Source organism: Cinclus cinclus, chromosome 17 (genome assembly GCF_963662255.1).
Source record: "Cinclus cinclus chromosome 17, bCinCin1.1, whole genome shotgun sequence".
Taxonomy (NCBI): domain Eukaryota; kingdom Metazoa; phylum Chordata; class Aves; order Passeriformes; family Cinclidae; genus Cinclus; species Cinclus cinclus.
The window spans coordinates 2,792,700-2,819,745 of NC_085062.1; the positions used below are offsets into that span (position 1 = coordinate 2,792,700).

Sequence of the window (27,046 nt, forward strand, 5' to 3'; positions counted from 1 at the left end):
TGTTTAATCAGGAGGAAAATGATTTTTAGACAAAATGTATAATTATATACAGCAGGTTAAACCACAACCTCATTGAAGTTGGCTGCAGCAACCCAACTTTCTCCAGTATAGATGAGGTTTCCAGCACAGCCTTTTTGCCCAGATTCAAGCTGATATTTTTTACATCTTAGATTTACATTTCTTCACCTCATATTTTCATTTTCATTGAGGAAAAAGGCAGGCATTTTAGCTGCTCCGCTTCTTCTGCTTAGTCCCTCTTGGTGCATATGTAAGATACACCAACATGGCTTAACTGGAAAGTTATCCAAGATTTCACAAATGTCATAATACAGATTTTTGTAACTCCAACCTACTCCAACCTACAGAAATATGTTACACTAAAGCAGAACCGAGACACTAAATCTTGGCAAATAGCTAGAAGATGATGAATAAAGCAATAAAGTACAGAAATAGTGTCGATTACAGATTATTCCTTCTTTTTTTCTTAGTCTAGAAGATAAAGCACTTTAAAATAATATTTTATACAACAATGAATATTTAGTAGTACCTGAGTTTTGACCAGAACAGATTTGGTAACATAAGTATACATTAGTTCAAGGATTAAAATAAAAAAAATAACATTTTTCTCTTGCCAAAGTATCCTGTTGAAAAATACTCTAAAATAACACATTCATTTAGATGCAGGTGCAGGAATTTGAGGCATGACTGGTTTCTTCAAGTGAAAGGGAAAACTTACAAAAAAATGAAGCCAAAACACAGCAGCTTTCTCACACTCAGCTGAGAGGACCAGCTTTCTCCCTAAATAAATCTCCAGCAGAATTGTGCTGGGGTGGGAGCTCAGCTCTTTGCTGCAAAGGTGTTTGTGGTGACAATCTGGGGAACAACAGAGCTGATTATTTTGTGAAATAGAACCCAGGCCTGGCAGAAGAAAGCAAAGAGCTCCAAAGACTCTGAGCTCCCAGCAGCAACTTCAGCTGCTGCTTGACCAGGAGCTTTCTCCTTGGTCCCAGCATATTCCAGAGCAGGATTTTCTCTCAGGAAGAGCATCTCTTCCAAAATAAAATGGAGTTCCACGTTGCATTTGTGACTGAACTGCAGTACATATCTTATCCCTATTTTTCCCCTCCCACTGATACATTTTCCTTAAGGCTTTTTATTTTTCAAGCCATCATCATGAGCATCACACTGAAGATCTTCCATAAAATTAGCAGTGGTGCAGGCTGCCTGGAAAAGGAATTGCTCAGGTTCCTGTGTAAGCTCTGAAAACCTCCAAATTCAGAAATCCTTTTTATAACTTGGGAATTTACTAAGACTGGACCAGATAGCCTATTTCATAGCAAGATTATTTTGCAGCCTCAGGATGAGAAATCAAAGAATTCCTTCTTAAGAGATGCAAAGGAGAAAAATGGCATTTGGTCAGACACAAGGAAGGCACAGAGCTGCAGCAAGCAGCCCTCATGCTGCCTTGTAGAATCCATCTACAGCTGGAACTTTACCAAAATAGCTCCTGAAAATGCCCCTTCCAGAACTGCTGTGATGCAAGGACAGCAGTCAAAGCATTCACTGACACATCTGACTCAGCCCTAAACATACATATGTTCAACAGCTCTTTATTTTCCTTCTGACTTCCATTATGATGTATTTATATTGATGATACTAGATAAATCACAGGAAAAAAAATCAGCATGTAAATCAATCGGTGACTGATTGTTTTCCTCCTGCTTCTGCTTAAAACACATTTTGTTCTTTCTTACCTGCTGGCGATACATGGAGAATTTACTATCAGTTGGCTCATACTTGATCATCCTTTTCTCAATAAGCTGATTAATTTCTGCATTAACTTCATCTCTCTGCAAGACAGAGTGGAAAACTAAGGAAACAGAGCTTGGTGTCTTTGTCTTCTCCAAGAATTAAATGCTTTTCAACCCAGATTTACAATCTAGCCAGTTCCTCTTTTTAAAACAGAGAAACAGACCCAAAAAGCTCAGTGAGTCATTAAGTATTGGCCAGGAAGAGGCTGTTTTTGGATTTCCAGTTCTGTGCCTTTATGATAAGGCAGAACCGTGATGTTGGCCCTGAAAATGAAGTAAACTGATGCATGTGGAGAGAAAATGCAGTGAGCTGGTACAGAAAATAGAAATTGCCACATACTGAGTGAAAAATGTATTTTTATTGACATGAACTAACATTCCCTTTCATTCAACCATTTAGCAGAAGTTGAAAGGGAAGCAAATAAAGATTAAGTGCCAAAGATTTAATCAACACTTTGTAGGGTCACAGACCATCATATTCCAGGTCTGTGGTGCCTTCTCCTCCTGCCACAAGATGCACTTGACTGTCCTTCGTCCCAAACTGCTGAGCTTCATTCCAGACAAAGTTTCTGGAGCTCTCAGCCACACCAAAGTGCAGATTCCAGCTTTCCCAGTACACTGGGACTCCCACCAGCCATGGAAAACACAGCAACAACAACCTTCCTTTAATTCTCTGCTGCTGATAAGGGAGCAGTGTAAACGTGTGCTGCAATCCCAGGAAGTCAGACCACAACACAGGGACAGTACTGGGAATCACCCTGGAAGTTCTGGGAGCAACATTCATGTGCTTGGAAAACTGAGAATCTTAAATAAATTGCTCAATAGGACTAAAAATACTCCAACACCTGGAAAAAGACTCCAACTCTCCTGTGAATTCTATTCTATTAGTGGTAGAATAGAATTCTCTTGGCTTGAATACGGCATAAAAATTCCTTTCTGTGAATAAATTCCTGGGTTTTATATTATAAAATGCACGGTGGTGCAGTTCAGCTCCTTTTTAAGGCACTGACATAATAAAAAGCTGACTTAAAAAAACAACCAAAGCTGCCTAAGGCCATGCTGTGATAACAGCCATGCGTATGACATGTTTTTATTATCTTTCAAGAAGAAGGTACTTCCAAAATATAACAAATCAAAGGTTGCATCATGGAGAAAGAGGGTAAAACTTAAAGCTTTTTAAAATATTGCGATAAACCCAACAACACTTTTGGAAAAGAAATGTGCAAAACAGGGTTTCAAGCATGTCTGAAAGACATAACTGCAGCCACAAATATTGTTTTGATTAGAGGAACTAATCTAGGAAAGCAGAGGCTGAATCACAGAGTTGGTTTATTATTTCAGCCCATTTATTAATGCTGTCATCCCTTAAGATGGATACTCTGTTTCCTCATTATCTCTATTTCATGGCAAAGCCTGAGTTGGAAATCCCAGGGGTACTAAACACAGCTGGTAAGAGAAGACATTTAGGATTTAGAACTACTCTTCTTCCCTCTAACATTGGTGTAAATCTTCATCATTACCATCAATAGAAATACTAACAATTAGCTTTCTTCCAAATCCTTCCAGGACATAATAATTCGTATTTAATCTTTTATTTAGGATTATGCAAATAGGAAAACTTCATTGAGTTAATATATAAATGTACTTCTGTGGCAATAAACCCCTCTGCACATTCTGGATATATCTGACAAATAAGGGTTTTCTAAGACTATTTGCTTTTAATTTATGAAGAAGTCTGGAAAGGTAAGCCAAGTATTTGATGCCCAAATTTTCTTTGGTCTTAAACACTAAATCAAACAATGCAGGGCTTTTCCAAACACTGAGGAGTTCTGAGCCATTGCACATGGATTAGGGCATCATCTTGTGAGGATAAACCCCTCAGGGAAGGTTCCCTCCATAAGCTCTGGATGTGTCTGGATGGCAGGGAGAGTTTCAAACAAGTGAAATCTGAAGAGAAGAAAAATCAACCTTTAAGTGCTGAATTAACACAATTTCCTCAATAGCACCTAAGGATATGTTTGGGTTTGGGGTTTGGCTTGGGGTTGGTTTGTTTGTGTCTCTTTTGTGGGTATTTAAAAAAACCCACAGAGAGTTTGCACTTAGTGATTGAGACACCTTTGGTTTTCCAACTGAAGGGATGTTTCTTCGGAAATGAAACATTTTCTCCAGGATATGAAGCAGGGATAAGAACACTGCAGAGTCCAGGAAGCTCAGACCATGCTACAGAACACAAATGAGTGTGACCTTGGTCCCTCACCTCACTTTCCAGTGCAGTGAGATCAGCTTGAGTCATGGCTGGCTCTGCAACCACCTTTTGTAAGAAATACACTGAAGTCTTTTTACTTTCCATCTCTCTGGGTATTTTTTCAGTTGCCAGGTAGGAATTGAAATTCATCTCCTCTTCTAGTTTCTTCATTAAACCTTAAAAACAAATTAAATCAGTGAGTATCTATAAAAGCAATGTAGCAGATAATTAAGTTTGATTTCCCAAACACATTAAAGTATTTAGCAGCTGATTACAATAACAACAGCATAACATTTGAGTTTTCTTTTCAGTGCTCAGAGAAAGGGGGAGTTACTTGATTTAAATTTTTAATCTGGATCTTAAACAATATAAGAGGATTTATTATGCACTTGTATCTCTAACATGTAACTATCAGCTCCTTGAGAGATTCTTCTCATTAATAACAAGTAAACCCCATCTCATGTGAAGCTCCAGCTGAATCAGATACAGAATTCAACACACACCACTGATATAAACAGCCATTGAAGCTTTATCTGTAGAAAAATCTTAATTTGGCTTAGCTTGTTGATAGATTTATTATATCCTTGGAGATTCATGCTTTAAATAAACCTTCTTTTTTTCTGTCTGGCTTTTAAAAAGGCCTTAAAATGGGCAAAGTTTAATGTATGCCTACTTTAAGGGTCCTTTACATTGCTGGAACACAGCTTGCCTCCCTTTAACGATTTCTTCTTGAAAGAACATATATTTAATCTCAGGACAGTTTATAGACTGAAAATGCAGAAAATAACAATCCAATGGAAAAAAAAGTAACCCCATTTATAAGCTTTGCTGGACACCAGCCTGATGCACCTACTTCTTACCAGGCTTAGGAGGACTTGGCTCTTTCTAGGCAGAGTAATTCAGGCTCCTTAACAGATCATTTATAAATAAACCCAAGTACTTGCAGATAAGAACAATTCACAGATAAAAATGCAACAGAATAAAAGGAACTATCTATTTAAATTACACTGCACAGTCTCCACTGACAAGAGGCAGTTCAGTGCAGTAATTCCTCAGAGACAACTGTGCCAAGGACTACAAGACTTGGAAGCTGCATGTCAGATTAGAGTGGGAATAGGTATTTCAGAGTATTTTTCATGATCTAGGTGATCCAGGGGTCTTTTTAATTTTCAAACAACTTGCTAGGGTTGGGATTTTGGTTTTCTCCATATTAGGGAGAAGATGGAATTGTGATGAAACTCCAAGGAAAACAAGAAGTTCTCAATCTCCATCTCTTTCATCTACTGCACAAGCAGAGAGAAGTTGAGCAGAGATACAAAAGTGCATCTGATGCTGCTGAAACAGAGATGGGAAAGGATGTAAATGAAAACAGCTTTCGGTTCTCAGGCTAAGAAGCCTGACTGCTGAAGGGAAAGGTCAGAATAAAGTGAAAAAGCTCAAGAAAAGGGGCCCCCATTCTTCTGCTGCTATTTACCTCTAAATCAGTGTCCTGAGAGATCCTCCTGAGCCCTGCTCCCAGCCCACTGTGACAGGAAAGCTGCCAGAAGGGAAATAAGCCATCAGCTCTTGAGAAAACCTCAAGAACTGGGAGAAAAAACAGGCCCTGGGGAAAGCAGCACTGCCAACGAAGTCGAGTCAACGCAAACTAAAATTGAGTGGGAATTCCTCTTTCCCACTTTGTTGATTTCTGTGTTTATGGAAAGCAACACTAGCACAAGACCTTTTCCCCTTCGTGGAGGGGTCATTTATCAAAACAAACAGCCCCCAGATTGGTTTTGGAATGGGAGAGTGGAGTTACTCTGCCTCTGGAACAGCCATTGTACACTTGGCACTGCAGCTGCACCCTGGGAAACACACTGGGACTTACTGGGAGAGGTTTCCCTCCTTTCCTCCAGAAGAACTCAATTCCAATCTTCCTCAGCCCACAACAGAGCTGGGCAGGAGGGACCACATTTTAATGTCTCACTAGAAATCTTCCACCTCTGCAAATGCAGCAGAGCTGCTTCCCACATACCCCTGTGAGCTGAATTATCACCTCAGAGCTGACTGGAACACCTCTCCCAGTCTCATATTTATAACCAAGATCTTTGATGTGAAAACCAATGTGATATCAATTACATTATTCTGATATGAAATATTAATATTTTAATTAAATCAATTTCTTGAGGTTTTTAGCAGCAAAGAAACCTGCATATATAACCTATACTTCATTTCTTGTGCTACTCCAGTTTCTGATAAAAATGTACATGCTTAAATGATTTGTTGTGAATATGACAAGACACTCAGCAAAAAAACCACAAAAGCATTGATGAGAGCAGAGACCTTTTGACTTCATGGGGTATAACCTTGATCACAACCTGATTTATTCCTCAAATAACCTCGGAGCTGCTACCAAGTCCTGTTACCCCTGTCTGGTTCTGTCCTGTGCTGAGTCTTAATGGAGCAACAAAACAAGTTAAAACTTGATTTCTTGATGGGAAAGACATGATGTCAACATCCCTCATGAGTAATAGAATTTATTTCCTGAATACACTGGATATATTTCTCCTCCTATACAACTCAACACATGAGTAGGTAACTACGTAAGAGCTACTTCTGCTGCTTAACAGAAACTTAAAAACCAAAACACAGGACAGCTCCTGGTTTGGGTTGTTTTGTTTTTGTTTTTTTTTTTTTTCAGTGAAAAACATTCTTTTGCAAATTCCCAGGCTAGAGAGGAAAAAAGGCCAGGATACTTCAGATCTTTTCCATTACACATATAAATTCTGTTTTTAATGTTTCAACATTGACTTACGGTTACAAAATCTACACACGTAAGAGGCACAGAAATCTGGCTCTGTGCCCTCAGGTTATTTTAGCAAGCTTCTGCCAACCATGTATTTACATGTGGAGAGCTATTCAGAGCAACTCCTCATGTTTTCCATTCAAATTTTTTTATTATTATTATTATTATTATTATAAAGAGAGGGATGGGAGAAAGAGTTTATTCATGCTTGCTCAGTCACGCAGAATAGAGGCAATTTTCTCTGCATAATTCTGTTAATGGTGCTAAAACTTGATTAACCTTGTGCTTAGAATCCCACTGCTTTTACCTCTACAGGCTGCCAGCTGGGCATCCTGGACCAGAACCACTTGCAACAGGAATTCAGTTTTTCAAAGTGGGGAAAAGAGAGAGGGACACTCATTTCATAGACTCTCTATTAATTTGTTTAATATCACATGGGAAGGCCATGACCAAGTCTAGAACAGACTTCCAGCATCAAATCTTTCCCTTCACTTTCTGCAGCCACAAAGAAAGGGCTGAAATGATTTCCTCCACAGCTTCCAAGAACATCACTTCCACTTTCCCTCTCTTAAACAGAGGCCTGGGACAGGCAAACATTGGCAGATCAATCATCCCTTCCATACATCCTTGAAAAACCAAAAAAGCTTCCTGAATTTGTGATTCTGAGTTCTGCTTTCTGAGTTTCTCATTATTATTAGAGTTCTTTGAAACCTCTCTGACCTTTCAGTGCTCTTCTTGAATGTTGGTTGGCCTGGGGCTGCAGGGCTGGATGTGCCAGAGCCAAACCCAGAGGCAAAGAAACTCTCCTCTGGTATTTTCTCCCAGAAATAAAAGCAGGCAAGGCACCTCATCTATGGCAGTGGGAGCTCCAGCTCTCCCATTTCCATATGTGACCCACAAATTCCTCTCGGGCACTTCTTAGGAAAAGCCCCACATGCCATAAATACATTGTATATACATTATTCCTGGAGGAATATCCTGGAATTTGGCTCTTCCTTAAAATAAATACTGTTGGCATGGGCTTGGATTCCCAAGAGGTTGTGGTCACTTGGAATCATCAGTCTCCTCATTATTCAGCCAGTTCCCTATTTTTATTTCATTAGTGATAATTTGCTATTTTCTTTCAGGAATCTGGTGTAAATTCCAAATAAAAACCAACCAAACACCCATTCCATTTCTCTAAACCTTCCACTAAACCAATTTTAATCCTTTTAACAGACACCACACTGAATTTTTGCTGCCTTGTTTGTTCAAAATGGGGTAGAAGAGTAAATGACCTTAAAAAAAAACAACTACAGCAACACCATCAATCTCACCAACCAGACTTGTATTTTCATCACAGATATCAAATTATCTTAAAAGTGCTTTATCATGACCTTGCATCGATTGGCAGTGACATTATAATAAATAATATCATTTGAAGATGAAATTAAGTGTAATGAAATGAAGTTCCACCTAAGCCAGTCTCCTTTACTAAATACTTCTGTAACTTTAATTGTAATGTGGTCTGCAGTGTTGGAAGAGATCATTTCAACTTGGAATTTTAGGAAAAGATCATTGTGTGGAAGAGAAAAATATTAATTTTTTATACAAATTGGAATATTTAAGTAATAGGTTCCTAAATTTCGGGTTTTCATCAAGAATTAAATAAAATAGGCATCTGTACAAAGCAATGCCTCTTTGACAAATGTCTTTGAAGTTCTCAGTGTTCTAAATCTATTTCTAATATTAACTTAATGAAGTTTATAAATTACACATTTTACTGTTCATCAACAAATCGTTTTAACACATTCTTTTAATCAATATTTTCAAGCTACTCATTCACTTCTTCATATTTCTGCCAATAAAGTAACCAGTAATTTCCTGTAAAATGGACAGGGACCAAGAACTCAGTGATTTGGTTTGTTTCTTCATCTTATCAATTTCTGTTCGTGCAGCAGAGATACTCAAAACAAAATTATGTCAATTTTGCAGAGTGTGAGCTGGGTTATTTAGACCAGAAGCCAGTGTTGATAAAAATACTGTTCATATTCAGTACAAAAAAACACCACAAAAAACCCCTCCACAATATGAAAATTCATGTTACTTAGTGCTACCAGCAGCAAATCCCTCTCTAGCTAAACAATATCCTGAGTAGTACTGGAGTTATTAAACAGGGAAGGACTGAAGTTAATAAACAGGGAAGGAATGTTCTGTGAACCAGCAGCATCACTTCCAGCTGTTCTGTAGCAGCTCATAACAATTAATGATACAATACAAAACCTTCTAAATATGATGTTTCTAAGAGTTAAAATCCTATCAAGCACAAGGCATATTCTCCTGGCACAGCTCAAGCAGGCTGATGCTAATTGCGTGCTAATCATACTCATGAATATGTGCTAGCTGCATTCCTGACAGAGTTCTTTACATTTCTTTAAATATAAAATTAATCATAAAGTGAAGTAATCAAATCCATAAGATAAACAACAAAGCTTCTGCTCATTAGCAACAACTCAGAACTTTTTATCTTGTTTAGGAAGTAAAAACACCCGAATATTAAAAATGCAAGAAGTTTCCTTTAAAGGGAAGGATCTGACTTCCAGTGAAAATCCAGCTGTTGCACTGTCAGCAGACAAGGCTCCAGTGATACCAGGAGGCAGCTGAGGTACCAAACTGCAGCCAAAGGGAATCTTCAAAATGAAATAATCTGTGCTACCTTGTAGACCAACAAAGCTTTTAAAATAAATGGAACCTATTCAGTGCGCTGTGGTCACTTAATTTCAATTATTAAAAAAACCCCACAGTTGGCATTCTGTAATTGCTGCTACAGGCAGTGCCTTTGTAACTGGGGAAGGCAATTACAAAGCTGAGTCCTGAGGTCTTTGTTTGGGCACCATTTCAACACAAGTTTTCTTAAGTAATGACTCCAAGCTTTGATTTGGAACATCTAAATACTTTTTGTTTTTACCCCTGCAAGCAGGACTCAAGATAAGGAAATTAAATATGTTAACTTTATTTTCATCTCGATGATTAAATGACATATTTACTGGCTTTTTATTATGTTACCTTTGCTTCTGTGAACTGAACTCATCAAGTTTCCATTGGCCTTAAAAAAACCCAGGAACTGAAATAGAATTGTTGACACAGCTTTGCTGTATAAACTCTCTGATAGCTACTGCAAAAAAGGAACAGTTATAAAAGCCACTGCAAGTCCCTGAGAGATGGCTCAGATACTCCTTTAGTTCCACTTGTGGTTCACAGGCAGATGAGAATCATTAAAAAAAAAATCAAAGTAAAATTATAAAGTAATAACAGTGCTACAAGGTGGTGACTGGGAAAAGTCCTTTATCTCAGAAGAGCAGCCAAAGCATTTGTGTGATGCAACTGAAATAGTAAATGTTCTTGAAAGAGTAGAACAATGACTTTGGTTTACTAAATTTAAATTTGGAAGTAGTCAGATACTATCATTCTGGAAGTAATTTATACACCATTCTATGGCATGTTTTGCACCACACTAACCTAAGATGCAACAGGAAAAGCTCTACTCACTGTCTGGTTTGGAATCTGCCACCATGTGCTTCATCTCCTTCAGCTGGACCTGGGCTCTCTGCAGCTTCTGCTCTGCATGGAACAACTTTGGAGAGACAATTGGACACACACAGGGTCATTCCTTGGAAATCCATGTGCAAACAACTAAACCAGCAGAGCCCCAGAAGAACCCCAAACACAAGACACGGCAGCTCTAACGTCTGGTGATTTTCTGTTTCACAAGGGAATTTGCCAGACCAAATTTTCAGCACTTGGCCTGGGTTTACTTGATATTCCCTCCTGTTAATTGAGAAGAGTGTTCTTGTTCTCCCAAGTGATATTTTGTCTGATGGCAGAAATTCATCCAACAATTTTCAATCAAAAATACAAGTGGCTTGAGCATTACAACAACAAAAGGCAGCAGGAATCAGGATTGCAGCAGATAACTCTCCTTATCCTGCAATGCAGCTGAGTTGTCACAGCAATCCACTGTCCATCCCAAGAGCAGTGTGGAAAGCTTCCTGCCAAACAAGCCCCTGCTGATTTGCATTTCTGTGACTTAGAGAGATGTGTAGTAAGAACTGGAATTAACTGGACATCACATTCATTTTAGTCATGATCTTACTCAGACTCAATCAAAGACCCAACAGCTTGAGAGGCCACTGATTCCCATTGATCCCACATCCAGAAAAAGGCTGCAATGTAAGAAATCTGAGGACTTATCCCATTTTAATAGTGTTAAAATTCAGGCTACAGAATTTGGTGAGATGGTGTAACAAAATGGCACTGGATTCTATTAAGTATCTTGTTTTGACAACACAGGAGAGGAATAAAACCCACCCTGACACTTGGATGTCAACTGCTCCCAGGGCTTCTAAGGACATAATTTTTCCCAAATTCAGGGGCCTAAATCCCTGACTACATACTGGCCCCACCCAGGAAAAAGATGAGGTACTTGCTGTGTTGCTCAGCCTCTGAAATCTTGGTGCAGATCACAGAGATAGAAATCAAACCAAGGAAACATTTGCTCACTACCATAAATATGAAGAGTTCCCTTTGGGTGCTCCAGCAGTAAGTCACTGAACATTTCCTGGGAATGCTAAAGGATGATGTCAGTGGGAGCTGAGGCAGCCAAGTACCTTCTCTGTGGTGTTCAAAGCTTGCAGGGTCAAACCTCTTCCCTTAAAATGTACATAGATCTTTTAAATGGGATTTAATTTTCCAGGGCTGGGAGAAACTCTCCCAGCTACTGTTGTTCCTGATGTATTTTTAAAATGCACGATTCCCAAACAAAAATCAACAACTCTATTTGAACAGGTATGTTGTTATGCCAGTACCTGACTTTTTTGTTCTTGTTTCTGTTGAGCCAGAGATTCTTCTCTCTCTTTCTCTAAGCGAAGCTGTCTTGCTATTTCAAGCATCCGTTGATGATTTTGTACTGTCTCCACCTACAGCAAGTGGATAAATAGTGCATGCTGCTGTCAGATAGCTGAGAAATACATTCAAGAGATCATATGTCTCACAAGCCCACTTAGCACTTCCCTTCCATACACGTTACTACTCAGAAATGACAGCAAAGTACTGGACTCGAGATTCTTAAAAGCTCTGGATCAAGGCCTGGGGAGATTCCCTGTAGGTCAATTAGTTACTTGATACCTTCCTAGACATACAATGTGTTTATCTTAATCCTTGTTTGCATTCCAAAATCAGAGTTGCAGGCCAAGGATTATGACATTGAAATGTAGGAGTGTTACTTCTCTTATTACCCTCTTCTTAAGACGCTCTACTCTTTTGGCCAGTTGATCTTTCTCCTCTTCCATTGTACTGATGTCCTAAAAAGCAGGAAAAACAGATAAAAAAATGTTAATATATTTCCCCTGTATACTGGATTGAGCTAAACTCTCTTCAAATTATTATGAAAATCAGAATTCTCCCCTGAATATATGGAGGTGGTTATAATTTTATTGATCTATGATCAAACATCCAGGATTTCAATCTCTCTTCTCCCTTATTTCCCCCACAGTTCCCACTCTCTTTATGCTAACATACTTCATCTGCATCCTTGAGTATTAGTGTGAACATTTAAAATAATAGCAGGTGGATTTCTCTAAAATAAAAACAAACAAACACAAACCACCAAGGAACAAATCAGCATGAATTCAGCATCTGATGCAGTCTGACATATGTTCTTCATGTCACCAGCATTACCCACTTCCTGGCAGACCAATTTGCATGAAGCTGCTTATGAGCCATGTCTGCTGCCACTTTTTGTATTAAGGATCTCTTAAAAAAAAAAACACTTTCTAGTGCTGAAACATGTATCTGATTATTATTCTCCTTTAATTCTATTTTACAACAGCAGGGCTCCACAGATTGATAGTTATAAGAGAAAGGAAAAGGAATTTTCCTAATGTAGACCTTATCTCAGCATTTGCTTGGCTCGTCTGTGTGTCCACTGGAAAGCTGTACATAAGCTTAATTATTTTGCTGAAACAGAGCAAATATCTCTACTTAACACTTGAGCCACGTGGGTTCATCATTTCTTTTGACTTAAGCTCTTAATTCATTCAACACCCTCTGGAATTATTAGCCGCTATCAGGAAAGCAAAAGGCTTTGTATCAGTCAGCAGTCAGAGGAAATGGAGTTCTGATATTTGGAAATCATGCTGCACAGAGTCTTGGCAGCCTCGTTGCCCAGTCTGCTCCAGAAAGCTCAGCTCTAAACACAAGCAAGGATTTTGTGTTTGCCAACAGAGAGCAGTGTCAAAAGGCAGCTGCAGTGCCCATCAGCTCTGGCCTCTGTGGCTTTCACACTGTCCACAAAGCCAACAAACATGGAACTGACATGCAAAAAAAACCAACTAAATTAAAAACTGTGGAGTTTTTTTACCCTTCTTATCTCTGCAGTTGATAAACCAGATATTTTGAGCTGCTCGTGCTCTTTATGTAGGTTTTTAAATGCTTCCATGAGTTCTTCATACTGTGAAATGAAATGGAAATTGTGAAGAATGAGCTTTGTGTCTAAGGATTTTCAGATCAACACACTGTTTTACTACTAAGACAGTAAACGTAGACATAGAAATATGGTGAGAACAACATAAAAAGGCATTTTCTCATTGCAAAAGCCTGTCAGCTTATAAAGCAGAAATAAAAAAATCACAGTGTATTATCTTCCACTTGAAGACACAATCAGAACTTCACCATTTTCTCAGTATTTTCACCTTTTGTAATACAGAGTGTATTTGCAAAACAGAAGATAAGATGTCACCCGAGAGGGACAAATTAACAAATTACTCTCTTACTATACATCTGTATGTAACACATATATAAATGCATCAGCCCCAAAAGGAAGAGTTTGCTCTAACAACACTTTGGATGGAAGCAGTGGGGCTTGAGTTTCCAGAGTGGCCCAAGAGCAGAGCTGAGTGAACACGTGAGAAATGGCTGTTCCACGTTGCATAACCCTCAGAACATCCCAGAGATTGATAGATGCAGCTCAGCACTCAGAGACAAGGAGACAGTATGCTACTTCCACACCAGTACTTTGCCCACCAGGAATCTTAAACTGAGAGGCAGTGTGAAAGTCTGTGTGGGTAGAGAAATAACAGGGGACAGCAAGAGTTTAGAAATATGGAGAGGAAATAAATTTAGATTCAACTGGGAGAAACGCGAGCTGAGGTATAAGGAAAGACAATCTCCACAGAAACAGCCCTTCAATGAGATAGAAAAATCTAAAAGGAGAGTATCAAGTCATTTTTTACTTCCTGGAAAGAGCAGTTGATATGAAAGGTGAATACCAAATGACAAGAGCAAAGGCCATTTCAAACAAAGGCATCAGAGCCCTGAGCAGTGAAGCAGCAACTCCATTCTATAAAAACCTGGGGAAGCAGCATCCAGAGCTCTCTGCTCAGTTCTGGTTGGTTCAGTATCAAGCACACACTGACACACTGGAAAGAATTTTAAAAAATAGCAATAAAATGGCTAAGGAGAAGAAGATAAAATCATAAAGAGCTGGATTAAGTGGCAAATAAAGGTGGCATGCACAAGGAATGCACAGGCTGGATGAGAAGGTACAAGTTACAAAACACAGACTCAACTGGCTTCCATGACACCCCTTATGCACTCTGGAAGTCCCTTAATGAAAGGAAATGACAATGAGCAGGTGGTCTCTGAGCAACTGCATTCCCACTGCTGGTGTCCAAGAGTTTTCCTTTGTGTGTCTCTACCTCTGTCAAAGGAGGAGTTCCATAAGACTTTTCCTTGTTGGAACATGAAATTTCAAGGCCAATGGCAGGATTCAAACAAGACAGAGCAGAGTTTGATGGATCATGACAAAAAAAGGTTCTCTCTTTTCCCTTTGGGTGCCCCACATGCACCTGAAATAAGGGACGCACTCAAATGACCAAAAAATGACCCAGGTTCCTACATGGAAAGAGAGATTTTCTGGCACCTGGGAGCAAATCCTGAAGCCTGAATAATTAGATTAATGCCTGAAGTTGCTTATTTCTTAAATTATATATTGCAGGCAATCCAATGTCTAAATCACAACACAGCTGGGAAGGTGGCAGATTTGCTGACTCTACACACCCATAAAACTTGACTGTGTTATAAGGTGTCCAAACTCTCATTTTTGAAATTTCCCTGAAAAGACACCATTGCAAGACTGTATCTAAATAATTCAGGCTAATTGTTTAATTCATTAATATCTAAATATTTGCACTGTCATGTTATATTGCAGTAAGGCATTCTATTACCCCAGCTTCTGTTTTGAAATAATCAGCAGGGTATTAGTTTAATAAGATGGTTCTACTACTGTAATCCCAAAAAGGAACACATCTTACGTAATGGAAATTCTAGAGGTGGATATTTATACACAATAGGACTGTGACATACTGAACAAAACATACAATCTGCATTCCTTTCTCTCTCTGCTACTTCTGCTAAGTTATTTCAAGGTATAAATCCAATATTGTTAGAGGTAACAAAAAAATAAAAGGCTTACTCAAGCCTCAGTCAGACTGTTCAGCTTTGCTGATGCTGAGTTAATAGATCAAGTTACCTCTTACAAACACTCAAATCTACTGTGGTTTTACAGAACAAAAGGCACAGAAAATTGGAAAAAATTAAGTAAATATGTACCTCAGATAATAAACCCAAAACTTTGGTTCACTTCAAGTTTTACATTTCAAACCCACCCAGTCTGACTATCTAAAATCAACATTTAATGCTCACAAAAATAGTGGGAACATAATAAGTAGAAATGTCATCACAGATAATAAGAAATCTTTTCTTTATTCACAAGAAAAAATAAATGGCTAAAGCAGAAGTGGAATAAGGCTCATACAAATATTAGGCATCAAATACTATCAAAGGACTACCATGACTAAAAATACAATTAATGGACAATTAGGAGAGATTGACTTTTGGTCATAACATTTTCTGGACTTGTTTGAAGTGGTGATTTTATAAATATCCAGGTCATATTTCATATAGAAAAAAAAAAACCCAAACCTGTTCAAAAATTAAGAACTTTAAAAATTAAAAGTCTGTCTAAGCCAACATGGCTCTGAACATTATTTGGCACCCAGTGCTTAATTGGCTTAAGGCCTTTTAATTCAATGCTACTTAGTAATACATAATTTCAGGATTATTGGAGGAAAAGTGGTCAAGACATTATGAATCTTTACTTGTCCTTGATTCCAACAAGCTTTTAGCATAGCTCACTTGAACATGTATTCCAGCATTAACTCCCTGATTCATTTATCCCTCCTCCCACTGGCACTTTAATTAATGTAAAATGTTGGCATTCATGAGAAATGGTACCTGTTTGTTGAAGTCAGCCACAGTATCATCCTGTAGGAACTCTGTTGGCACTTCCAGTTTCACCAAGAAACGTGCCAGGTAAGCTCTTGTCCTGAGTTCACTGGTCCTCTGAAGAAGCCAGTGTAAGACAGGATGAATTACAGTTTTGCTTCCAGTAACCAGCCCTTGGCGAAAAGCACTCCTGTATGGAACCAACCAGGAGAAAATGCCAATAAATCTCAAACAAAAGAATGCTGGCTTGGAACAAAAAAAATCTGCAGTGTTTTGATGTTCCTTCTCCACTTGCCTAATGACTTTTGTAATGCTGTTAGAAGAGAAAACGCTCACGATGAGGCTTGGATTTGATTAGCCTGGAAAAAAGAAGGCTGAGGGATTTGCACATTCCAGAACCTGAAGGGAGCAAAAAATACAGATAGAGAGGAACGTTTTACCAGGGCTTTGAGTGCCAGGACAATGGGAATGGCCTCACAGTGACAGAGGGCAGGACTGGATTAGGTATTAGGAAGCAATTCTTCCCTGTGAAGGTGGTGAGGCCCTGGCACAGGGTGCCCAGAGAAACTGTGGCTGCCCCCGGATCCCTGGAAGTGTCCAAGGCCAGGCTGGATGGAGCTCTGGGCCACCTGGGATACTGGAAGGAGTCCCTACTCATGGCAGGGGGTTGGAACTGGTGATCTTTAAGGTCCCTTTCAACCCAACCCATTCTGAGCTGGAAGTCTGCAGTTTAGGCTCCCAATTCTTCTACCTTGAGTCAGGTAAAAACCCCGGAGCACACCAAAAGGATAAAGCCAGCAACGACAACTCCTCATTTCCTGTGACAGCCTCGGGGACGCCAGCAGAGTTGGGGGAGCCCGGGGTTTGAGATTTGGGATCACCTGGCACAGGTGAGATGGGACCGGGCCGGGCGGCGCCCTCTGCCGGCCGGAGCCACCACTGCACCTGCACAGGTGCGGGCAGCGCCCACCTGGAACCCCAAAACATCCACAGGGACACGGGAACAGCACCCACCTGGAACCCCAAAACATCCACAGGGATATGGGAACAGCACCCACCTGGAACCCCAAAACATCCACAAGGATATGGGAATAGTACCTACCTGGAACCCCAAAACATCCACAGGGACACAGGAACAGCACCCACCTGGAACCCCAAAACATCCACAGGGATATGGGAATAGTACCTACCTGGAACCCCAAAACATCCACAGGGACACAGGAACAGCACCCACCTGGAACCCCAAAACATCCACAGGGATATGGGAACAGCACCTACCTGGAGCCACACTGGGATCCCATCCCAACATCCATGGGGGCATTGGACAAGCACTCACCTGAACTAAAGGTCAGTACCATATAACCTAAGAAATATTTTAACATGATTCATAGGCAGAAAGGTACTCACAGGTCTGACAGAGTCCCTGGAGGTTTGTATTTGAGGATTCCAAGGAGATTCAGCATTCTTTTAGCTGTTTGTTCCGGCAGCTCCTCTCTAATGTCAACAGCATGCTAAATGGGTTGTAAAATTAAATATGTAATTATTCTTTATTACTATTCATATAGTAAAAATTATTGTAACTATTATAAAACCTAGATTTAATAATGAATTACTAATAATTAGGACAACACTATATTATTTACTATAATCAATTATTATTTTTAGAAACTTGTTTGTCCAAGTGATGTTAATTATCTGGCAACACTGAAATAATTGACTTTATTAATTTACCAGACAATAGTGAGATGCTCTGTACAGAAAATCCCTTAAATCACCAAACTTCAATTCTCTTCTAATGGATTTTTCTGCAACATGAGTATTCAGGTCGATTTACTGCAGGAATACCTTCTCGTGGGATCTCACATGTGCAGTCACACTGACCACATCCACCCGGGAAGTCAGATATCCTGGCACTCCAAGGCACAGGTATCCACACCCCAGGTGTGTGAATGGGCCCTTCTCATCTCACACACACTTCTGGCAGCCTCCAAAGAGTGGGATATAATTTCCATTGCAGCAGCACAGTCGTGAGGTTCAGTTCTCAATCAGCTCCTGCCCTGGGTGTGTGCACGACAAAGCTTGACTCTGAGTAAACATGACAGTCAGTATGAACCAAGATCTGTAACCCTAATTTCACAGGAAAAACACCGTCATCAGCCTGTGTGGGAAAGGGATGCTGCCGCCCTGCCCCAAGAAATATTTGCTGTTTTGCCAAGAGCACTCAGACGTACAGGCAGGAAGGATTCTTGCCAGGCACGTTTATTTCCTGGAAAATTCATACAAGATATTCTGGTGAAACAGACACGCTGCAGGATTATATTGAGCCAGACACTTAAATAAAAGCAAATTCCAGTGTGAAGCCACCTCAGATCTGAGCACCTCTGAGTGCCCTCCTTACCTTCGAGTCAATCTCCCCCAGAACATCACTGAGCAGCTGCAGCAGCTGCAGCGACTCCAGAGAGTCAAACGAGATCAGATTGTAGTTCTTCCTGAAGGGCTCCTGATTGAGCTTCTCAACAATGAACTGGATTTGGTCACCCATAACTGTGTCCCGGGAAAACCTCTGCAGAGAAGACACAGCAGATGCCGGGGGGATGGCGATGACCATGTCCGGCCGCCACTCAGCACCGGGATCGGGGACTGGCCAGGCCCTGGCGGGGGCTGCGGGATCGACACCGAGCCGGGCCCTGGCGGGGGCTACGGGATCGGGACCGGGCCGGGCCCTGGCGGGGACTGCGGGATCGGGCCGGGCCCTGGCGGGGGCTGCGGGATCGGGATCGGGATCGGGATCGGGACCGGGCCGGGCCCTGGCCGGGAGGCCTCGACCGGAGCCTCGCGCGCGCCGTTACCGTGGGGACAGTTGCCAGGACACGGGCGTGGCGTCACTTCCGGCGTTACCGAACGGCCCCGGGGCCTGGCGGTGAGGGGGCGTGGTCCGGACTGAAGGGGGAGTGTCCGGATTTGGTGAGGCGGGGTCTAGCAGTGAGGGGGCGTGGCCTGGCCGTGAGGGAGCCGGGAGCGCGGCCGGCCCTGGGATCCTCTGGCGGGTCGTGGATCGCTGCCCTCACAGCCGGCTGCGGCAGCGCCGAGCCCGCCGCACTGGGAGCCCTCCCGGTGTCCCCACAGCATGCTCCGGTCAGTCCTTGCCGTTGCGCCCCGCTGGAAAGCGCAGTCCCGTCCCGTCCAGTCCAGTCCCGTTCCCGCCGCAAACAGCCCGGGAATTGCGGCTGAGGCCGCTGACGGGGCGCTGCGGAGGACACGGCACAGGGCGAGTCTCTCGTGGGGCTTCTTCAGAGAACAAGTGCGAGGAGTGGCAGAAATAGGTCCGAGATTCAGCCTCTGGAGGATAAACTTGGCTCTGCGGCTCCTTCTGAGGGAGGTTGTTGTCGCGTGTGTAGGAGATGTACAAACAGATTGCTGCAGTTACCCAATTAAGGTTTCTGGCAGGCTTTGACAGCACAAAGGGATGTCAAGTGTGGCTGATGTACGTGTCAGGTGAATAGTTACTTAATTCCTTTGAAACGGAAGGGTGCAGAGGATCCGTGTGGAACAGGAACAGCCAGTCCTGGGCCCAGGCTTTGTCTGGGGCAAATGGCAAATTTATGTCCTCGAAGCTGAACATCAGTTGTCAGTGTGCCTCAAAGTAGTGATAAATACGTAGTGCATAAATCTGAAACAAAGACAGCAGCTTCAAAAACACCAAATGATCCGAACCAGACTATAAATTAAACTCAAACTTGCTCATGGAATCTCTCAGTCTGCAAGTTTGTTCTCGCAGATCCTTCAAAAGCCATGCTTAGGCCTGAAATAGTTGGATTTTTGAGCCTCTGTTCTATTTCAATTAGGTTCTTGGATAGTCTTAGAATCCCATGTGAGTCCCCAGATGATGGATTAAAATATGCAGTGAATCATGTTAAATTGGTGCCAATTGAAATGCACAGGTTGTAAATCACTGCAGAATTTGACTCAGTAAGTAGCAACCATAAATGCAATACTTTGCAATTCTAAGCACTGCGACTATCTTAGATTAGCACCTATTTTCCTTCTGAGAAACAGAAAATGCTTCATACAATAATTTCATAAAATTTATTGGTCTTCATGGGAAGGCTGAGAAGTGACACTGATTGGTGTCTGAGCCCTTAACTGGTTAAATGAAGTGACTAAAGGGATGGATGGGTGCCTTGTGGTTAGGTATGAGAGCTGTGGCAGAGCCAGGAGCATAATCCAAGTCTCCTGACTCCTGGATTTGAACTTTAAAACCAGATCATGTTTCCTTTGTGCTGTCAGTCCATATAATGACCTTTAGGAATTGTATTCACCTCCAAGTTCCCAGAAGAGATCTGCTTTCCCTTGTCATGCTTTCCTGGTATCACTTACTGTTTCCTCTGATGAGTATTTTGAGCATGTAGAACACAGAGGGAGCAGATGAGAATGGTATTTCTGATGGAGGTGCCTGTGAGTTCCCCATCACTTAATCCTGGAGAAACTGTTTCTGTAAACACTGAGACACATCCTTTCTTCCTCTGTGCTGAGGGGAAGGCAGTTGTGGTGAGGGTGGAGAGGAATCTGGGCTGGGTGCTCTGGGAGGCTGCTGCTCTGAGATTTTTCTTTATATTGAGATTACTCCAGTCCTCACACCTTCCCAGAAGGAAAGGACCATTGCTCTCTTCTCATGTCTCTGTAATGTTAAAGAAGAAGAAGGATGAAAACTTTAGATAATACCAAGATAAGAAGAAAAAGAGACAGTGAGATGGAAACCCATGAAGTCTGATTACTCTGACTCTGGGAAAGGAGACCTCCATGACCAGAAATTGTTAGAACTGGATTGGCTGAACTTGTTGATGTGTTTGAAAGCTCTAGTGATTGGAGGCAGGAGCAAAATCACACATTGGAGTCCAGTTTTGTGGGACTTCCCAGCTTGGGGAAAGTGAGAGAGATCCTGTGTCATCCCTAAAGTTTTATGTTATCATGATCCTTTCTTCCACCAGTTTTGTGCTCTCCATATGTGCAGCCCCCTGGCTGCCCCCCTGCTGCTTGCTATTTACAGTTTGCAGTGGTGTCTGAATATTCAAAATTACTGCCTAAGAGAAAAAAAAATATCAATGTTTAGCTCAGTACCTTGACCTCTTTATCACAAGAGAATCTTCACAGACATGAAAGAGATTATAAACTCTCAGTGCAGCCTTGGGTAAATATTACAGGAAACAGCTGAGGTTTGTTTATGCTTAACTTGTCTTAAGTTATCTTAGTTTGGGTGATGTGCTGAATCAAGTCTTACAGACTGGAGAGCCAGTGTTCCAGTATATTTGTTGTATAATTCTGGGGCATTTTCCACACTCCCAAATTAGTTTGCGTGGAGAGCAATACAGATTTTGAAGGAAAGTTTGACGTGAGAGTTGTTATAAGAGCTCAGCCCTGCAGTTCCATCCAGTTTTCTGGATAGAATTTGTCTTTTATTTAGCTTGGGAAAGGCTTGTGGAAGCTGCTTATTGCAAAGACATCCTGCAGAGGTAACTTGTGGAGGAAAGAGAACAGAAATAAACAGCCCAGAGCTCTCTGGGTCTGCAGGCACAGCTTCGCTGCTCCCTCCTGACTTTCTCCTCCCTTTACAGCCAGGCTGTGCAGATGCTGCTGAGCAAAGTTGTGACAGAACTCGACTACAGAGAGCAGCAAATCCGAGTGGGACGAAACCTGAGCAAATAAGAATCCTGCTCCCCGGTGGAAGAGAGATCACCTTATATGGGAACATCACAGACAGGAGGATGAACGCCCAGCTGGGCTGCTGAGGTCAGATCCCAAACAGATGGAAGATGCTCATGTGAAAACAAGAGCGTTTAGGAAGAGGAGACAATACTTCTGCTTTGCTCAAGCAATTTGACCCCTCCTGTTTGTTTGTTTGTTTCTGTTATTATAAATATTGTGTTAGACCACCTTGGAAAGTGGTTGTGGCTGTGGATCCTCCGAGGTGGGAGTGTGGCATAGGATGTTATTTAACAAGGAGGGTTGGCTGGGCAGAGCTAACTCAGCTTCCTCTAGAAAACACTCACAGTTTTGTTTCTTGCCATGCCATTTGCTTTTGTTTCTTGGCTGAAAAATCCAAAATAACTCCACTGCTTAGTCTCAGGTTCACACCAGTGTTTCTGAGATTAGATCCTGCTCTGTAGAGCCTCCTGTTCAAGGCCAGATGAAATGGCGAGTCACCCCTTGCAGCAGATTCCAAGAACAATAAGATGTTTTAGGAATATGCCATAATTGATTGCCTCTAAAGGGCAAATTTTCCTCTGTGCTGCCAAGCGAGGGCTGTTCTCAGTGATAAGTCTGCTGAACAAAGTCTGCCGAGGTCTGTGGTGTTGCTTTCATTCTCCTGGGAGGGCAGCAGGCCAGGACATTGCGCACACTGATCCCAATCACACCGAGGATCAAGTCTGCAGGAAATCCAAGTGGTTCTGTGCCCACCTTCTGCTACTCAGAGCTGGGTTCCCACTGCCACTTTCCAACAACATTGCTATCCCAAAGTGCTGTTTTACAGGAGGAAAAGGCTGAAATGCTGTCAAAATAGAGGTTATAAATAAAGGAACATTGATCAGTTGCTTTGTATTTCTGCTCTTTAGGTTCTATTTTATCTCCATCCAGAAAAGTCTGTTGTCAAACTGAATTGGTGCAAGTGCTTGTGGCTTGTTTTTCAAAGCAAGCCTTTTATATCACTTTTATGTAATGTAGAAAGTATCTTCTGAACATACAATAGTTTTTCAAACTTGACAGTGCTTTTATGAGTTAGATGAGCTGGGTGACATTGCTGTCAGCTTTAAAACAGAGGTGTCCTTCCTCCTCAACACATTCAATTCATGAGAAAGTAAAAATGTTAGGCCAAGGTTTTTGAAGCAATCATTATGAGGCACAAAAATAGTTACTCTGAAAAATTAAAGTCTAAGTTTTTAAGCTCTTTTAAAGAAAAGCAACATGGACAGGATGCTACCATTTGTGACAGAAAAAGTCAGTCAGAAAAACACAGCATGGGGGAAAATTTTTGGATGTCATCAAGGCCTGTTGCAGATAATTGCTGTTTCTCAAATGGGATCTGAAGGGTCGGGATGTCACCTCATGTTTTCTGTGTCATTTAGGATGTGAAAATAGAAATTCTCTTCTTGTATACATCAATTCAAAGCCAAATGTTGTGAAAGTGAAACCAAGGCAGAGTTTGGTCCAGCTGATGTGTCTCACTCAAAAATTCTTTCACCTACTTGAAAATGTCCATCTGACTTCTATCTTGGAGTGCATTTGTTTCAAGAATGATACAAAGAAGGTAACATGTTTTATTCTTATGGGCTTGTTTGTCTTTTCTGTTTTGTCCAGACAGTTGTCTAGCCACTTCTCACAGACTCTGACAGGAGAGGATGATGTTAACAGCTCCATAAGTACCAGTGTGAAGGAAGTGGCTCACAAAAGCAACAGGATCTGGGACACAGCAGAAAACACTGTAGCAATGCAGGCAAGTCTTCAGTTATTGTCAGTTCAATATTCAGAATTCCAATTTTCTGTCTGCTTTTACATCCTCCTTTAATTTGCTCATGCTGTTAAATTAAGCTTCTAGCTAAAACACTTGATTTCTCAATTTATCACCAGACCCAGATATGAAACTTCATATAAAATTTTGAAGGAAATTACTTCACCCTCAGCCCAAACAATGACAAGCACCGTTGACCCAAGCAAAGGGCTAAATAAGGATTGATGAGGTGTGGCAGGACCATGCTTTGGGTAGTTCCTTCTGCAGCTTCCTCCTATAGAAAGCTGCAACAATCTAAAATGTCAAGTTCCCTATCTTACATTTGAGGAGGACAGGTTGAAACTGTCTCTAAGTGGCAAAAAACCCTTGAGTGAGAGCTTGTTTCTTTACAAGAATTCAAACAGCACCATGTGTGAATTATAATGCAACTATTAAAAACTGTAGAATCCATGGAAAACCTCCCTAAGTGAAAGACATATCTACTTTTTTTTGTCTTGAAAGAAACATTGACAAGATCATGAAATTTTAAGGTACTTCTTCTGCCTAGGCACTTAGAGATCTCATGTATGGAAACTAGCTCTTTCCTTCACAGCCATACTGTTAACACTCATTAAAATACCCAAATAATTGACTTCTACCAAGCTGCCCAGCTATATGATCCTGCAGTGAAGTATGTAGCCTCCAGTCTGTACCATCATGCAGCTGCCATAGAAACAGCTTTAGGTGTCACAGGCTCATCTTGAATTCACTGGAGACATCTGGCTCATTAATTCAAATGTCAAGGAAAATGCATCAACGTAAGAGAGCTTTAATCAGGGACTGAAATTAAATAAAAGCTTCCTCATGTGGGGTTTTCTTCTGCAAAGAAGGAAGATATGGAAGTTCTCTGTGGGTTCATTAAACACACTGAGGTTCCTTCAGTTTCCCCATGGGGTAGATTGGTTGTCTGTGGTTTGTGCTGCAGGCTGGCGTTTGGGGATCCTCCTCAGACCAAAGAGCAGTCTCTTCATCCTCCCTATGTAGATCATGAGAACCTCAATGCTGGCAATCTCAAACAAGAGATAAGAAAACTCTAGGAAAAAGTTCCGTGGAACAATGCTGCTGTGACCTAGAGTAGGATGGAAGGGCCTCGTAGCCATCTTTAGTTGTAACCCCATGACTGTACAATATCCAAGATAAAAATGTTCTATTTCTAGTCTGTAGCAGCCAAAGGGTTTAAAAAATATTTTATTTCAACTTAAATTATGGAATTGATAGCAAAGAAAGCAAATTATAATGAATTTCAGTTCTTCTCAGCCGGCTTTGAAATATATACATAAGAAACTAGGTCAATTAGCACTTTCATTAGCTCATTTAAAAGCCCATATGTATAAAATATAAGATACATATATGTTTCTACATTTATATCTCATCTTCTCCCTAATTTGAGTTTTTTTGCACAAAGAGAACGGTTTTTCCACTGCCAGGTCCCCTCCTGTGCCCACAATGCCTCCTACAGCTCCTTCTGCTGAGGTTTTTCAGCACTTGGGAACAAATTCCATTCCCTTCTCATGTGGACAGAGTTATGATCTGAGAAAGGCTTTGTCCAACAACAGGAAAGCTGCAATTGTTCATACAGTATCCGGGAAAGATATGCATGAGCTTCCTGAGTTAATGAAATCCTAAAGGGTTTGTTATAAAGTTTCAGTGACTGCCAGTCATTTTGAAATGTCACCCTGTGTAGGCTCCTGCTGGGATGTTACAGAGGAAGTTTTGCTTTCAATTACATTGCACAGTTGACACATTCTGCTTTGTTCCCAACCTTACTCTAACATGCCAGGAGTAGGTCACTACAGGCACCAAAATAAGGGATGAGAGGTTTTGTCCAAACCTCAGATGTGTATAGTTTCTTCACAAGTTCCATTGACAAGGAGCAAAAATGGAAGAATCACTAAAAAGCAAAGCTGAATGTTTATTTTCTAGCAGAACAATACCAAGGTCAGAGCCCAGGAAGCTCTGCCATGTGGCTGAGATACTGAGGTAGCAGTGTGGGGCTTTGGTTACACCCATGATTGTCTTCATTGACCAAATTCTTTTGAAAGGTAAATCTCATGAACTACACAGGAGACCTCCTTTTCCTTCCTGTTAGTTATGGCAGGAGCTGAACAATTGCATGTTGGCAAGAAGGTTCTTTTATTTTGGATTGTTCTTTTCTGCCTGAGGCAGGGCACTGCAGTTGGCTGAAGGACTGGTGTTTGTAACACCTTTTTGAGAAGATCTTTGGGTCAGGTTCCAGATGCTCCCCAGTGGATGATGATCAACAGTTTCCCATTAGAGGCTCATTAATTTTTAGTTCTTTAAAAATTAACACACATAATTAATGTCTTGAGTGTTACACAGTGGAACTAATCAGTGACTTTCCTGCCCAGGTAGCATCCAAAAATGTTGATTTGGTTTGCAATTAAGTCTCATTAGTCAACTGGGTTTAGAAGGGTTTTATGAGGCTTCCTTCATGGAAGCTGCACATCATCCAGCTAATGTGCTGCTTGTCATCACAGATCTCTGGTGCAGAGGCATTGCTCAAAATGCAATGATAGGAAAAATATTTCCTGCTTAGGAGCACTGTCCTTTACAAGGATGACTGCTTGGAAGTTTGGGTTTCCCACTTGGAATGGCTCTCTTGATGGAAATTCAAAAACTCCTGATCCTTACCCTTTTAGTAGCTGTGCAGCTCTGGTGTAAATGAGCACGTGTCTGTGGGGACCAGCAGTGAAACTGCCAATTCATGGGGCAGAAATCAGCAGCTGTCAAGTGGTGTAAATTCTTACTACTATTCTATAGCAAGATTTATATCAGAAGCCTCCTGAGTTCATATTTCAGCTGTAGTTAGAGACTCAGATTAGGCTTGGCCCACACAAACAAGTGCAATAAAGAGAGAAAAATTGATACCCAAAACTAAGAAAACCACTCATGTCTTTCTTGCTCTCCTGAGCCACCTAACTCCCTGTTATTCTTAGCAACATATTCCTCCCACTGACAGCTTCCCAGGTAATAGTACAGTGGCATAACATTAACTGATGTATTTAAGTAAAAGAAGTTAGTCAGTTTGATGTTTCTTTTTTGGCCTGCGGTTCTGAGGAGTTCTGAAGATTTCACTGTGCCAATAAGCACAACATTCACTCCCCAAGATTTAATTACACCGTGTAAGTGCAAACATTCCTCAATGCTTTCTGAAGAGTAAGTAGTAGGGTTCTGAAAAAATTGTGTATATTTGCATTCTTTACTCAAAAAGTCTGTGCATTCTGGACTGTATCTGTCTGAGTGACAAATAGGAAGTTTCTATAATTTTTTAGTCTTATTAGTTCTCCAGGAACCAAGGGAAATAAGGAAAGCTTGGGAAC

The 27,046-nt window shown here is 41.1% G+C and overlaps 1 protein-coding gene across 1 annotated transcript in view; it reads right to left on the reverse strand.

Annotated features, from left to right (window-relative positions):
- Window positions 1-18,704, reverse strand: part of IFT81 (intraflagellar transport 81) — a 36,262-nt gene extending 17,558 nt beyond the window's left edge. Inside the window, exons 1-9 of the mRNA XM_062504466.1 lie at window positions 18,561-18,704; window positions 17,570-17,673; window positions 16,172-16,352; window positions 13,239-13,328; window positions 12,115-12,180; window positions 11,686-11,796; window positions 10,370-10,454; window positions 4,069-4,232; window positions 1,755-1,850 (exon numbers count right to left, since the gene is read on the reverse strand). Of these exons, the coding sequence (XP_062360450.1) occupies window positions 1,755-1,850; window positions 4,069-4,232; window positions 10,370-10,454; window positions 11,686-11,796; window positions 12,115-12,180; window positions 13,239-13,328; window positions 16,172-16,352; window positions 17,570-17,673; window positions 18,561-18,704 (1,041 nt within the window). The remainder of the gene's footprint in view (window positions 1-1,754; window positions 1,851-4,068; window positions 4,233-10,369; window positions 10,455-11,685; window positions 11,797-12,114; window positions 12,181-13,238; window positions 13,329-16,171; window positions 16,353-17,569; window positions 17,674-18,560) is intronic.
- Between the last annotated feature and the right edge of the window lie 8,342 nt (window positions 18,705-27,046).